The sequence below is a fragment of the Cyprinodon tularosa genome, unplaced genomic scaffold (genome assembly GCF_016077235.1).
Source record: "Cyprinodon tularosa strain WSP-4 unplaced genomic scaffold, ASM1607723v1 ctg434, whole genome shotgun sequence".
Taxonomy (NCBI): Eukaryota; Metazoa; Chordata; class Actinopteri; order Cyprinodontiformes; family Cyprinodontidae; genus Cyprinodon; species Cyprinodon tularosa.
In genome coordinates this window covers 1-14,671 of record NW_024039157.1, presented here as the reverse complement: position 1 = coordinate 14,671, position 14,671 = coordinate 1, and the positions used below count along the sequence as shown (strand labels likewise).

At 44.6% G+C, this 14,671-nt stretch overlaps 1 protein-coding gene across 1 annotated transcript in view; it reads right to left on the bottom strand.

Annotated features, from left to right (window-relative positions):
* The window catches only part of LOC119792914 (NXPE family member 3-like), a 36,143-nt gene extending 32,289 nt beyond the window's left edge, over positions 1-3,854 (bottom strand). The window contains exon 1 of the mRNA XM_038299760.1: positions 3,697-3,854. Within this exon, the coding sequence (XP_038155688.1) occupies positions 3,697-3,837 (141 nt within the window). The 5' untranslated portion in view covers positions 3,838-3,854. The remainder of the gene's footprint in view (positions 1-3,696) is intronic.
* Between the last annotated feature and the right edge of the window lie 10,817 nt (positions 3,855-14,671).

Below are 14,671 nucleotides of genomic sequence, written 5' to 3'. Positions count from 1 at the left end.
ATGTTCAGTTTCTGCCCAAATATTTTCTTTCTGTTGTGGATTTTTGTAACAGGGATAACTAGGATCATACATAGTTTGTATGAACTCTGTTTATTCTCTGCTTCCAAACTCATCATCTCTTCATCCATTCCTGCAATAAGAATTTTCTTTTAAAGTTGTGAGATTCACTCTAGAATCTCACAACTTCTTCCTGTTCTGTTGAAGCACCAATAGTCTGCATCCGATTATTTAATTAATTGCTCTTAGTTTTTGGGAATATATACAAACTATGCTCTAATTTCTAGATACCGATCTGTTTTTACTATAATTTAATTTGACAAACCGGGTCTTCTCTACATTCTTTTTTCTGTTTGGTGCGATTGCAATAGCGGGTCTTGATCTGGACGGACCGGAGGGGAGCAAAAAATAGCTCAGCTCCGTATTTTGACGGTGAAGGACGGAGAAGACGTACGTGGGCGGTGACGAGCGGAGGATGTGGAACAGCTCTCATTGATTTACATGACAAGTACTCCGTACGTGAGCGGGGCGGAGCGGAGCGCTGACGGAGTATGTGGAATCTGGGAGTAAAGGAGGACAAATACACGTCCGGCTGGGTGCAGCGCCGGACGCCGGACAGTGCAATGAAAATCCGGACTGTCCGCCCTAAAGCCGGACATCTGGCCACCCTAACCCCCAGATTCAACATACTCCGTCAGCGCTCCGCTCCGCTGACGTACGTCGTGCGGAGCGCTTGTCTTTCATGGAAATCAATGAGAGCTGTTCCACATCCACCGCTACTCCTCCGCACGTCTCCGTCCACGTACGTCTTCTCCGTCCGTCACCGACAAATTACGGAGCCGAGCTATTTTTTGCTCCGCTCCGGTCCGGCCAAGTCAAGATCCGCAATTGCAATCGCACCAAACAGGAAAAAGAACCTCGACAAATTCCGGTTCGTCAAATTAAAATATAGCAGCAACAGATTGGTGACTAGAAATTATAGCACAATTCTTATAAATATCTAAAAAAAAAAAAAAAAAAAAACTAACACCGTTTATTTAAATGATTGGATCCAAACTATTGGTTATTCACCAACCAGGAAGCAGATTTCTCATCTCCATCAAAATTTTTATTTTATACCGAGGGACTTAAAGTTTAATCAAATCCAGTTAAAAGAAACTTCTTATTACAGGAATGAAAAGAGATGCTAAGTTGTAGAGAACAAGTTCATAAAAAAAAAAAAAGCAGTTTTGAATTATCCTTATCTCTGTTACAAAAATCTACAAAAATATATATATATATATTTGGGCAGAAACTGAACATATGCTGGATGATGGTGGGATTTTTTTAATATGTCATATTAAATTAAGCGCTCACAGGGTTCATACAGGAATGAGTGACTCTAATTTAATGCTATTTTAATGCTATTAGAAATGATTTTAATGCCATCAACAAGAACCATGTACACAAGTTATTAGTGTACATGAAATATGAAGGATCTGTAAGCAGAGTTCCTTGACTCCTGTATGTATGTAAACACACACACACACACACATATATACGTATATATATTCTCTAGCTTTTTCTCCGCCTCGAGCTTCCTTTCCGAACATACGGCTTTATAAACAGTTCCACGCAAATTAATTTCTTTAATTAATATTAAAGAATCATAAATGCAACGATAAACATATTTAATTAATTTTAGTGCCAATTAAGGCCTTGATTAAAAAAAGAATTATGAATTGTAATTATTTTTAATGATCCGCGGAAACCCTGGTTCATCTGGCGCATGCCCTCTACGATCTCCAAGGAACTCAGAGAGGAGGGGAGGGGACCACAGCGGCGGCTGTAGGCTTTGCTTTGTGCAGGCGGTCTGGAGCGCAGCGGGGCGGAGCGCAGACGGAGTATGTGGGATTTCGGGGTAAAACTCCTCTTGGACGCGATGGCGACACTGCATCGAACAAGACGAACTCAAAGAAGAGATGCTAGCGGTAAATATATGTTCGATTACTGCCTGCTAAGCTAAAAGCGGCCTAGCCTAAGCTATGGCTAATAGCAGCCTAGCTATTAGCCTACTAGCCTAGCCTTGCAAGAACAAGCTTTATTAAAGTGCATTTTTTGTGATTTACAGGAAGCAGTACGCCGTCTTAACAACTCGGAGACTAATTGCAGGCGCTATGAACCGGAGCAAGGGTAAGATTTAAAGAATATGCTTTCATTCTGCGGTAAAAGGTAATGGATACCGATCATAGCTTTACATTTTGTTTTCACAGACCTCCTTTTTGCTCGGAGCCATAATCAGCAAGTCCAGATTTGCACGATGATGATAAAGACGACATTGTGTGTAAGTGACTTGTTTTAATGTTTTCTCCTTCCTTGTTACTGTGACTTGCGTTTGATTTTTTATTTATACCGCTCTCATTTAATTGTTTTCCAGCTGCCTGTAAGACGTATTTTCAGACGGTATGCAGGAGCTTCAGATATACGCTGCCAGCCAACACGCTGCGTTCGGAGGCAATCTGCTCTGAGTCGGGCCAGACTCTGCCTCGCTTTCAGCTGCTGAAAGCGAGGCAGAGTGTGCTGGCACATGAACTCTGGAAGTTCCACTTGTACGGTCGCCGCCATTTCGTAGGCCGGATCTCTCTGAACTCTGTGTTAAGCTGCAGTCCCGGTTAGAAGCGATGCCGAAGTACAGAGCCACGCACAGTAGGCGTCTGCACATCGGACCTGCCTCGGAGGGAATGCTGCCCGTTACCTCCAACCCCGAGGAAGCAAACGGACCGTTCACGGACTTTTAATTTTTAGAAACGCATGTGTTTGGATACGCGTTGTATATAGTTGTGTGTGTTTTAATAAAGCTCTTTCTTTGCATAAACAGCTTCCTGGCAAATGTTCATTTCCTGTATAAATTCATTCATGTCCTTGATGGTAGCATAATAATTGTGTAGTAGTGTAGGATAACATAAATACACACCATATGAATGAATAAATATATGAATGAATAAATATATGAATGAATAAATAAATATATATATATATATATGAATAAATATATATATGTAAATATATATATATATGCCAACCAATCACGAGCGACTTTACTTGTTTAAAAAGAAGCGGTTCCGTCCAATACTCAGTAAGAAAATTAAAGCCTGGCGTGGCCACGTGTGGTTTTGCTGCCAATCACGAGCGATTTCATTTGTTTGAGAATAGTGGTTTCAGCCAATACTGAGAAGGTTATTCAAGCCAGACCTGGCCAGCCGCGCGGGTTTGCTGCATTCATATGCTAATTAGGGCCATTAGTACAGCAGATCGCTCTCCACATACGTCACGGTACGTTTCCGACAATTTGTGGCACGACAAACGCGGACAAGCACGGGTTGCAAATTGTCGGAAACTGACGAAAATCAGGCAGATCTGCGGGAGTTTACGGGGGTTTACGGGGACGAAAATCTCACTTTTCATGCAGTGACAGAGATTATGAGGTAACAGTTCAGGTGAATCTATACCTAAATAAAAATAATAATTGACATTTAAGGTAATGTAACACTTGTACTCCATGTTAGGTGACAGTTATATGGACAAAGCTTTAGTACCTTTAGCTTTAGTACCAATGTAAATTAAAGCTTTACCTTGCAAGGATTTGAAGGAAAGCTTTATTTTTAGGATTTTATGATGCTAACGTATTTGGACTTAAGGTTTTAAAGAATAAATACTCACATCTGCGAAAGTGCAGGTTATGTGATCAGTGAAGCTGGCACTGTAAAACATGAAGCATACACCAAACAAAACTAAGGCGAGGAGCATCCATCTGTACTTCAGAAGAAAATATTTTCTGAAAGTTTGGACTCCCATTATCATTGATGAATGGATCTTGACCTGTGTTAAAAGAAAAAGTAAAAAATGTAGTTAGATAACTGAATTCCAGTTGTTTATTCAATTTTTTATGAACAAATAAAGGATTCATTTTTTTTGTTTCTTCTATCCTCTGCCAGATAAGTGAGAGAGGATAAATGTCAACCTTTTTAGGTTATTGGTATTGTAAGAATTTCATAACATTTCAAAAGTCAAATATCCAACTACATAGTTAAAATGATCAATTATATAAATATGTTTAGTTTTAGTTTGGAAATTAACCTACACTTCTTTTTGCCTTACAAATTGTATGTTTTCATACAATTTGTAAGGCAAATTTCATACAATTTGTAAGGCAAATTTGTAAGGCATATTTGTATTTCATATAAATATTTTTTCAAAAGTTAAACTTGAAAAACAGAAAGGTTTAATCTTGGCATTACATTTTCATTAGTTTAGGTAACACTTATCCTGTCAAAGTTTAACACTTGCAACAACATGTGGCCAACAGTTACTTTTGATTAGGCAAAGTGCTAAAAAATAACTGTTAGCTGACTGCTGCCCAAAAACCAACAGACATTATACATGAACAGCGTGACATTGTCAAATCAACGTAATCTATGTTTAATGGGGAAACAAAATCATAGCAAAATAAAAACATTAAGGAAATAACTGCAAAAAAAACCCCATATGTTTGTAGATTACTGTATTTTGTGGACTACAAGGCGCACCTGAATGTTAGACACACAAGCCAAATGTATGGGAAAGTCTTGTTTTGTTCATATATTAGCAACACCTAATTAAAAGCTGCATGTGTATTTAATGTTTAACATATGTAAGAGAAAATGCACAAAAGGGATTGTCAGGAAAGAGATGGCTGTTTGGGAACACATCCCTTTTATTAACAGTTTAAAAAAAAAAAAAGCTACCGCTACATATTTGTATAACTTTTTACGTATATATGTACAAGCACTGGTAATTACAAGTACGAAACATGTACTGTGCTGTTTAAATGAGAAACAAATGTACATCAGATGCACATCAGAAAAAGTAGATTTGGCCTACCTTTTAAACTAAGATGCAGCTTATACTTCAACAAGAAACAAAGTCAGTCATTCATCGCCATTGCCATTATTTTCTTCCTGCCCACTAAAACCACCAAAGTCCTCTTCTTCAGTGTCGGCAACAAACAGGCTTACAGTGGCTTCATCATCCACTCTCCGCTTCTCTACTTTGCTGTCGCTTTCAAAACCAAAGAACTCCTTGTTGTCAGTGTCAGAATTGAACACCCTCTGAGGGGCAGTGGAGTTGTTCTCTTCATCACACAGCAGTCCAGCACTTCCAAATCCGTTGGTGATCGTGGATGTTTTGACACTTCTCCACGCTGTCAAAATCCGCTGGCAGACTTTGGAAAAACTTGCTTTTCACATGAAAACAGTTTTGGTAAATTATTTATCATCCCTTGTCATCCACACCTCCCATTGAATGCGTAGTGCCACTTTGAACATGATTCACGCTGTTGTCGAATGGCAGCAGTTGCTTATTTTTTTGCACTAAATCTTACAGTACTACTTTGCCTGGTGCAGGGACATGTAACCAACATATGTTGGTTAGGTACTGTAACCCCAGATTCTATGAATATAGGCGTAGCCCTTTAAGGCTCTCGCTAGTGGGTTTATTCCTTCGCCCGTGCGCAAGCACTGAAAACTTTAGTCCACGGCCACCTGCTGTGTGGGCCCCACTCGGGTCCGTATAAAATATATATTTTTTTTTTTTTTTTTTTTATTACAGTGTCCTGTCTGGCAAGGTGGCAATAAGAATAATTGTCTTGATGCCAAAAGGAGCCCAACAGATTTTACTTTCACAAGTGTAGCGGTATGGCAATTGCCATACTGCTCCACTTGTTTCATGTATATAAATTGCTTTATTATAATTATGCAGGGAGTTTTACAGTTCATATGGACACTGCAATGTAAGTAGAGCAGAAAAACAGAAGAAGAAGAAGGAAAAAGAAAAAGAAAAAAAAAAGGACAAAAGATGAAAGAAAGAGGAGATAGGAAAGAGACAATGACAAAACATTTTCAGTCTGCTTCATCACCTGCAATGAGATGAAAAAAAAGAACAGCACAACCAAAAGACACGGTACGAGATATACAATAAAGTAAACACCTTGAAACTATCGCTAAAGTAATATTATTAAGTCTGACATGTACTCTGTGTTACCTGAAGATATGAATGTGGGGTTTCTGTTTGGAAGTGAATCTCTAAGTACCTGAAGCCTAGCACCTGTAGTTGTTTGTGAGGGTGAACTTGTGCATGTAAAGTTTTAACCATAGAAAAAATGCTCAATAGTGGTTGTGGAGAGCCGGAGAGGCACACCCCCCAGAGCACTGAGTCCAGCGCTGGGAGTCCCAAAGCCCCAGGGGCCCAAAGGGACCCCAGAAGCGAAGGCACCAAGGCGGGGCCAGCCCCGGAAATCAGACCCCCACCAAGGGAGGAGGAGAGACAGCCACGAAGAAGTCCTCCAGCCACCGCCATGCCGGCGCCCCGGGGAGCCGCGGGGACGAGTCCGCGGGCCCCGCCGGCAGCCGGCCACCCTGAAGTAGAGCCGGGCACCGAACACCAGCCCCCCCACGGCACCGACCGAAACGCCCCAGCCCCACAGAGCACCGAAACACGCCCCGCCCCCCGACACCAAGCCCCGGCGACCGGTCGCAACACCCACATCGACCGTACCACCCAGGAAAAACACTCAGGCGGCCCCGCCTGCGGCCGGGGCCCACGCGCATCCGCCACGAACCGGCCGCGAGCGCCGCGGGACGCCAACAGCGCGCAACGCAACACAGAATCAGCCCGAGAGCAGAAAAGCCGCCCGGCGCAAAACCGCAAGAAGAGCAGACCGCAGCCGGCGCAACCGCCCCCCCCCCCAGCAGCCCGAGGGGCAGCACAAAGCCAGAGCGGAGCGAAACATGCCGCCCCCCCACCGGACGAAGCCAAAGCAACACAGCCACGTCCGCCATAGATTAGCCATTTCCTTAGCCCGGTCCGTATAAATAACGGTGAGGCCAGACAATTGGCTCCCAAATAGCAATTTTCCTTAGCCATTTAGGAACCAGTGAGGCCCAGAACTTAAAAGGCTATGCCTATATTCATAGATTCTGGGTTTACAGCATGTAACCAACATTCTATTTCATATAGGCTTCGCCCTTTAAGGCTCTCGCTAGTGGGTTAAAGCCGAAGCAGGATGCGGTCCATGCCTCACTGGGTCCAACCCGAAGCATAAGCCTAAGCTGCCTGTTCTCACAAGGAGCTTCAGCTCAGCCTCCAGTGTGCGTTATTGTTCACATATGAAGCGCCATGCGCAGCTGAACCACTGAGAGGGGAAACCTCTCTGTTCAGGGCTGAACCTGGACAACAGACCTGAGTCTATTAACTGTAACAGTAACGATGGGTAGAACAGGCCAAAGGCTCACAGATGTAACACTCCTCAGTCATTAAGCTGTCATCTTCTCTGTCATGGTGCATACCACAATGGAGAGGTCTGGGCAGAGGTTGAGATCAAACCTGCTGCTGATGACGAAGAGGACAAGTTACAACAGTAACTGTCTGAACAGAGCAGGTGAACAATCCCTGAGAGGAGCAGGGACTGCAAGAAAATAGTTAGCAGCTGAACCATACATAATACTCCAACATAACCATGCCTGCTCATTTCTGTCTTCAACATCTCTTGTCACAGAGAGTAATGAAGATCAAAACAAATAACATCAGAGATCACCAACCAAATAAACCTCCCAACTCGAGGTGGGAGGAGATTTTCCAGGTGAGCGTAATGATCATTCTGTCATAACTTAAACATCACGCAGGTAAAATCTGATGAATTCTGATTCTGAATGAGCATGGAGATGACCAGGAAGCTGCCGTGCAAATGTCCTCCACTGTCATTCCTCCATGCAGCGCTGTGGAGGATGAGATCCCCCTGGCGGAATGAGCTTTTAGCTTTTCTGGAGGCTCCAATCCAGAAGTAGTATAAGCCTGTGAAATGGCCTCACACAGCCAGTGTGAGAGGCGCTGTGCAGTCAAAGACTGCCCGGCAGAGTTCTCTCTGTAATGCACACACAGGTGCTCTGTGCGGCGCAGTGCAGTCGTGCACGCCACGTAACACGAGAGCGTGCGCACGGGACAGAGGAGATGGTGCATAACTCACTCCCCGGAGTTATGAGGAGGAAGATAGAAACAATTCAGAGTTATCACCTTCGACCTGAAAGAGCTTGTGATGCTCTTGGGTGTGAAAGCAGGATTAGGACGCAGCACAGCTGAGCTGCCCTCTCCCTGTATGCTGAGAGAGGAAGGAGCAACAGAGAGGGCGGACAGATGGCTCACTCTCTTTGCAGATGTCAGAGCCAACAGCAGAGCTGTTTTGAATGCTAAGAATTTAATTTGAGCCTGATCTAAGGGCTCAAATGGTGCTTTAACCAGAGCGTGCAGAACCAGCGCTAAATCCCACTGAGGAACCAGTGGGCGTGACACAGGTCTGTGTCTGTGCACACCTCTCAGGAATTTTTAAAGACTGTTCTGTCACACACAAATAGCCACAGCATAAGTCTTATTTGTGCTGAGGGCTAAATTTCTGGCATATAGCGCTGTTGTAGATGCAGCCTGTGCACCCTGAATGGTGTGCATGACAAGGTGCGCTGCCACGGGTGGCCTGACAACAGCTGCTGCAGGTTGGGGAACGTATCAGTGGGACCGGAGGGAAAGCATAAAGGAGTTTCTGTGGCCACAGATGAGCAAATGCGTCCACTCCTAGAGGTGGATCCTCCTTCGGGCTCAGGGTCCACTGCTGGCCTTCCAAACCTGCTCCAGATCTGAGAGATCAGGTCGTGAATCTGCTCTGATAGAGAGCAGATTCTTGAGTGCCCAGCAGAGCAGCCGTCTGGCAACGTTCAGAAGCTGAGCTGAGCGCACGCCCCCTTGCCGGTTTATGCATGCTGCTTCCACCCTGTTGTCAGTGTGAATCAGAACATGCTGATTGTGCAGCAGGGGAAGAAAAGGCTGAGTCACTTTCAGCACCGTGAGGGGCTTCACCACGTTTATATGGAGAGACATGTGGTCTGGCCACTTCTCTCCAACTATCTGGGACAGACACTGAGAATGTGTGACGTAGGTCTGCTGAGGGGAACTCCATCTGACAGAGTGAGGTGGTTTCCCCAGTTGGCCAGGTCGGCCGGGCCCCACGGACGGAGGAACTGCAATCATCTGTCTCCTCTGGAGCATGGGGTCTTTGCGCAGACGGTTGAACCATCTCTGCAGCCGCCTCATATGAAGCAGACCAAGCAGAACCACTACGTGGGCCGCTGACATCATCCCCAGCAGCTGCATGACGGACAGAACTGTCACTGTGTTGTGAGGTCTGACCCGGCGGAGCAGTGCTGACAGCGCATATGCTCTTGGCTGTGAGAGTCAAGCTCTCATTGTGGCCGAGTTTAGCTCCACTCTCAGATGAACTATCTGCTGGGATTGAAGAACAAAACTTTTTTCCCAGTTTATGAAAAAACCCAGTTCTGACAGATGTTTGACCAGAGCTCTGGTCTGCACCACCGCTTCCTATCTGGACCGAAGCAGCAATAGCAGGTCGTCCAGATAAAAGAGGATTCTCATCCCTGCGGAGCGCCGCTGTTGCAGAGCTGTTTCAATGCATTTGGAGAAAGTGTATTGGGACAGAGAGTAACTCAACGGCAGGTGGTTGAACTGATAGGGAATCACCTGTGCATTTTATTCTTTTTAGGATGCTAAGTACAACTAAGGGCCATTCACTAGATGTTCCTGGGCATCTTCACCATTATAAGAGAAGTTAAAGAGCCTACAGACAACCTTGAAGATGCTGGAATAAATATTGGTGTTGAACTGCTTCATGAGCTTGATAACATGTGCAATCACCATTTTGTCTGGCCTCATGTAATCACTATAGAATAGCTACCCTACAAAGCAAAGTACACATTTGAGGTTATATGAAAAATTGTGATGGAAAAAGATGAACATTTTCTCTAAAAAAAAGTCCAAGTGCTAAAAAATAAAGTTTTAATCAACAATTCAGACAAAGAATTGCAGCAAAACTGAGGGGCACTGAAAGACTGTCGTGTAACCTTAAAATGGCTCTGCAGAGCAGTTGGGTTAGGTGTTTTTCAACATAACATTAATACTTTTTTTCCTTACATTGAACAACCAATGGTCTTTGTAAATTATGTATAATTTTTAGGCAGACTTTCGGATAATTGAACTTAGATATTGACTTGATCCAGATGAATTTTGTCAATTGCACATTTTTGTGTTTTGCAGAGGAAGAGAAAAAAAATTCTATTTTTCTGGTGGCAAATCACTGCAGTCTCTCCATGGTTTCTAAATAAACTCAGGTTTAGCTTTGAACCTTCCTCACATTTGATGGCTGTGATGGTGCCTTCCCATCAAATGCGATCTAGCATTTGAACCGAGCACTTTAGATGTTATTCTTATATAAAGACGCAACAGTGCAACGGACTAGCTTCAAGCCTGGAGACAGGCATGAGTAATCTGATTAAAGTGCCATATTACGTACAGCAACAGTTGCTGGAAAATATGAGTTTTTGTGTCTAAAATCACAAGCTAAATCATGACAACCTTTCAGTAACTGCATGTTGTATTATGATGCCACTGTTCAGATTTCTGTGATAAACAGTGACTCACCCACTAAAATCCAGGTCAACCATGCTAATTTGAAACCAGCAAGCAGCAGAAAGAACTATATAACTATTTTTTATCCTAAACCTCTTGTATCTTGTTCCTTTCTTCCACACTGAGTTTTTTGTTGTTTCTTATTATAATACAATTTGAAAATATAAGCACAACATAGAAAATCAGCAGCTAGAGTCTTAAAATTGTGGAGGAAATAGAATAACTGTTTCTACTTATGTTACGGCCCGCACAGGGCACACAACATATGAAGTCCAGACCAAGTTACACAAACAAAAGGTTTTATTCAGACTGTGGCTGGACATAGAGGTACTGGGGAATCGTGGCAAATAAACAAAAGGGTGGGAGCATTCGCGAACCAGCCAGCAGTTGACCGTCGGATTCGGGCTGCTCCCCTCGCCCTGCCTTGACGGATCACTCGCCCTACAACCAAAAACCGGAAAACCCCAGCTCGGCCAACGATCCCCAGACCTAACAACCTGAGGGAAAGTTAACAAACAGAAAAGCACATCGAAGGAGCGGGAGCGAGGCTTGGAGACACGCCACCATACAGGAGTTCTTCCAAACTTCCTCGCTCACTCAGGTGGTTGGGGCTTGATCCCTTTAAACTCTCCCCAGCCAATCAACTGCAAGAAGGAAACAGCAATTAAACAGGGATTCATTCATAAAAGTGACAGGAGCCTGTCACACCTCCACCCCTAAATGCTGCATGGGGACTTTGGGTCACCATACAGCATCAGTAGTAGGAATGAGACCCACCGCATCAGCCGTTGATTGGAGTTACGCATTTGTTGAATAAAGACGAGCGGGTTATGATGGGTGTAAACCACAATTGGGCCACTAAAGGAGCCCACATAGACCTCGAAATGTTTCAAAGCCATAATCAGCGCCAGTGCCTCCTTTTCTATTGTAGAGTACACCTTTTGGTGCCTATTAAATTTCTTTGAGAAATAGCACACAGGGTGTTCTATCCCATCTGAGCCATCTTGCAAAAGAACCGCACCAGCTCCTGTATCACTGGCATCCACCGCCAGTTTAAAGGGGACCGTGTACACTGGTGCGGCAAGCACCGGTGCAATACTCAGGAGCGCTTTGACGCATTCAAACGCATGTTGGCACTCCAGTGACCACTTAAATGGAACCTTTGGACTCATCAAGTCAGTGAGAGGAGAAGCGACGGTGGAAAAGTTCTTACAGAAACTCCTGTGATACCCAGCCATTCCAAGAAAGCGCTGTAACTCACGTCGTGAGGAAGGAATAGGAAATGCTGAAATAGCCTCTATTTTTGAGCCCACCGGTCTCACTTGTCCATTACCCACCATTTTACCCAAATAAACCACATTGGCACGACCAAACTCACATTTTGCGAGGTTAACAGTTAGATGGGCTTCATTTAATTTCTGAAACACAGTTTTCACCGGTTCTAGATGTTCCTCCCAAGAATCTGAAGAAATGACAATGTCATCTACACTCACCGGCCACTTTATTAGGTACACCTGTCCAACTGCTCGTTAACACTTAATTTCTAAGCAGCCAATCACATGGCGGCAACTCAGTGCATTTAGGCATGTAGACATGGTCAAGACAATCTCCTGCAGTTCAAACCGAGCATCAGTATGGGAAAGAAAGGTGATTTGAGTGACTTTGAACGTGGCATGATTGTTGGTGCGGGAAGGGCTGGTCTGAGTATTTCAGAAACTGCTGATCTACTGGGATTTTCACGCACAACCATCTCTAGGGTTTACAGAGAATGGTCCGAAAAAGAAAAAAACATCCAGTGAGCGGCAGTTCTGTGGGCGGTAATGCCTTGTTGATGCCAGAGGTCAGAGGAGAATGGCCAGACTGGTTCGAGCTGATAGAAGGGCAACAGTGACTCAAATAACCACCCGTTACAACAAAGGTGGGCAGAAGAGCATCTCTGAACGCACAGTACGTCGATCTTTGAGGCAGAAGGGCTACAGCAGCAGAAGACCACACCGGGTGCCACTCCTTTCAGCTAAGAACAGGAAACTGAGGCTACAATTTGCACAAGCTCATCGAAATTGGACAATAGAAGATTGGAAAAACGTTGCCTGGTCTGATGAGTCTGGATTTCTTCTGCGACATTCGGATGGTAGGGTCAGAATTTGGCGTCTACAACATGAAAGCATGGATCCATCCTGCCTTGTATCAACGGTTCAGGCTGGTGGTGGTGGTGTCATGGTGTGGGGAATATTTTCTTGGCACTTTTGGGCCCCTTGATATCAATTGAGCATCGTTGCAACGCCACAGCCTACCTGAGTATTGTTGCTGACCATGTCCATCCCTTTATGACCACAATGTACCCAACTTCTGATGGCTACTTTCAGCAGGATAATGCGCCATGTCATAAAGGTGGAATCATCTCAGACTGGTTTCTTGAACATGACAATGAGTTCACTGTACTCAAATGGCCTCCACAGTCACCAGATCTCAATCCAATAGAGCATCTTTGGGATGTGGTGGAACGGGAGATTCGCATCATGGATGTGCAGCCGACAAATCTGCGGCAACTGTGTGATGCCATCATGTCAATATGGACCAAACTCTCTGAGGAATGCTTCCAGCACCTTGTTGAATCTATGCCACGAAGAATTGAGGCAGTTCTGAAGGCAAAAGGGGTTCCAACCCGTTACTAGCATGGGGTACCTAATAAAGTGGCCGGTGAGTGTAAATAAGCCTCACACCCCTTCACACCAGACAAAACCTTGTTCACCAGACGCTGAAAAGTTGCCGGCGCGTTACGCATGACAAATGGCATCACGGTGTACTGCAAGAATGCATCTGGAGTCACAAATGCAGTGATTTCCTTGGCTCGCTCAGTCAGCGGGACCTGCCAATAACCTTTCAGAAGATCTAACTTTGTCACAAACACTGCGGAGCCTACCCGATCTACACAATCCTCCATCCGAGGAAGTGGGTGGCAATCTGGTTTTGTGACTCCGTTAACCTTTCTAAAATCAGTGCAGAAGCGGTCAGACCCATCCGACTTAACTGCCAGCAAGCACGCTGAACTCCACGCACTACAACTGGGCTCAGCAATGCCATTTAGCAACATGTATTCAGTTTGATTTTGTAGGAATTTTCTTTTATCTGGATTCACCCTATAGGGATGCTGCTTAATAGGGAAAAAATCACCAACATTTATATCATGTTCCAACACATGAGTTTGGGAGGGCACATCTGAAAACAAACCATGGTATGAATGAATAAGGTCCACCATGTTCTGTTGTGGATCAGCAGACAAATGCGACAAACAAGCACCCAAGTTAACCAGCATCTCAGAATTTTTTAATCGACCCCGCAGCATAGCCTCCCCCGGGTGGTCAACATCGGATTCAGGACTGGACAGCTCCTCCGAGGAACTCGCCTCAGCTGACTGTGCCGCGGGTGGATCTGCAGATAAGGGCTTATCACCAGAAGATAAACTCTAGGCAACAGAGTGGTTTTCACCTCGTTCATGATATTCTTTCAGCATGTTTATGTGACACAAGTGGCTGCGCCTACGCGGTCAGGAGTAGATATTATATAATCTGTGTCACTCACTTTACGTGTAACCACGTACAGTCCGCTGTAGCGTGCCTGCAGACTAGCACCTTCAATAGGCAAAAACACCAAAATTTTTCTCTAGCCAACTCACACGCCCGGTGAAGACGAAAGCGAAATTCACTAACGTAGTCAAGAAGGTTCTGTGAGTCAGTGCCCATCCACTTCTCTTTTAACAATTTCAATGGGCCACGGACAGAATGGGCAAAAACAAGATCTGCTGGGCTAAAGCCGAGTGATTCCTGCACCACCTCACATGCTGCAAAAAGCCGCAGATGAACTCCTTCATCCCAGTTTCTCTCAAACTCCAGGCAGTATGCACGGAGCATGCTTTTTAAGGTCTGATGAAACCGCTCCAGCACGCCCTGGCTGGCCTGGTGATAAGTGCTGGAACGGCAATGTGTGATGTCAAGCTGTTTCAAAACTTGCTTAAAGATGCGTGACATAAACTTGGATCCCTGATCCGTCTGCACTACTCTTGGCAAACCAAACAAGGAGAAACATTTCACCAAGGCAGACACCACCGACAGCGCAGTTATTTTGCGGCAAT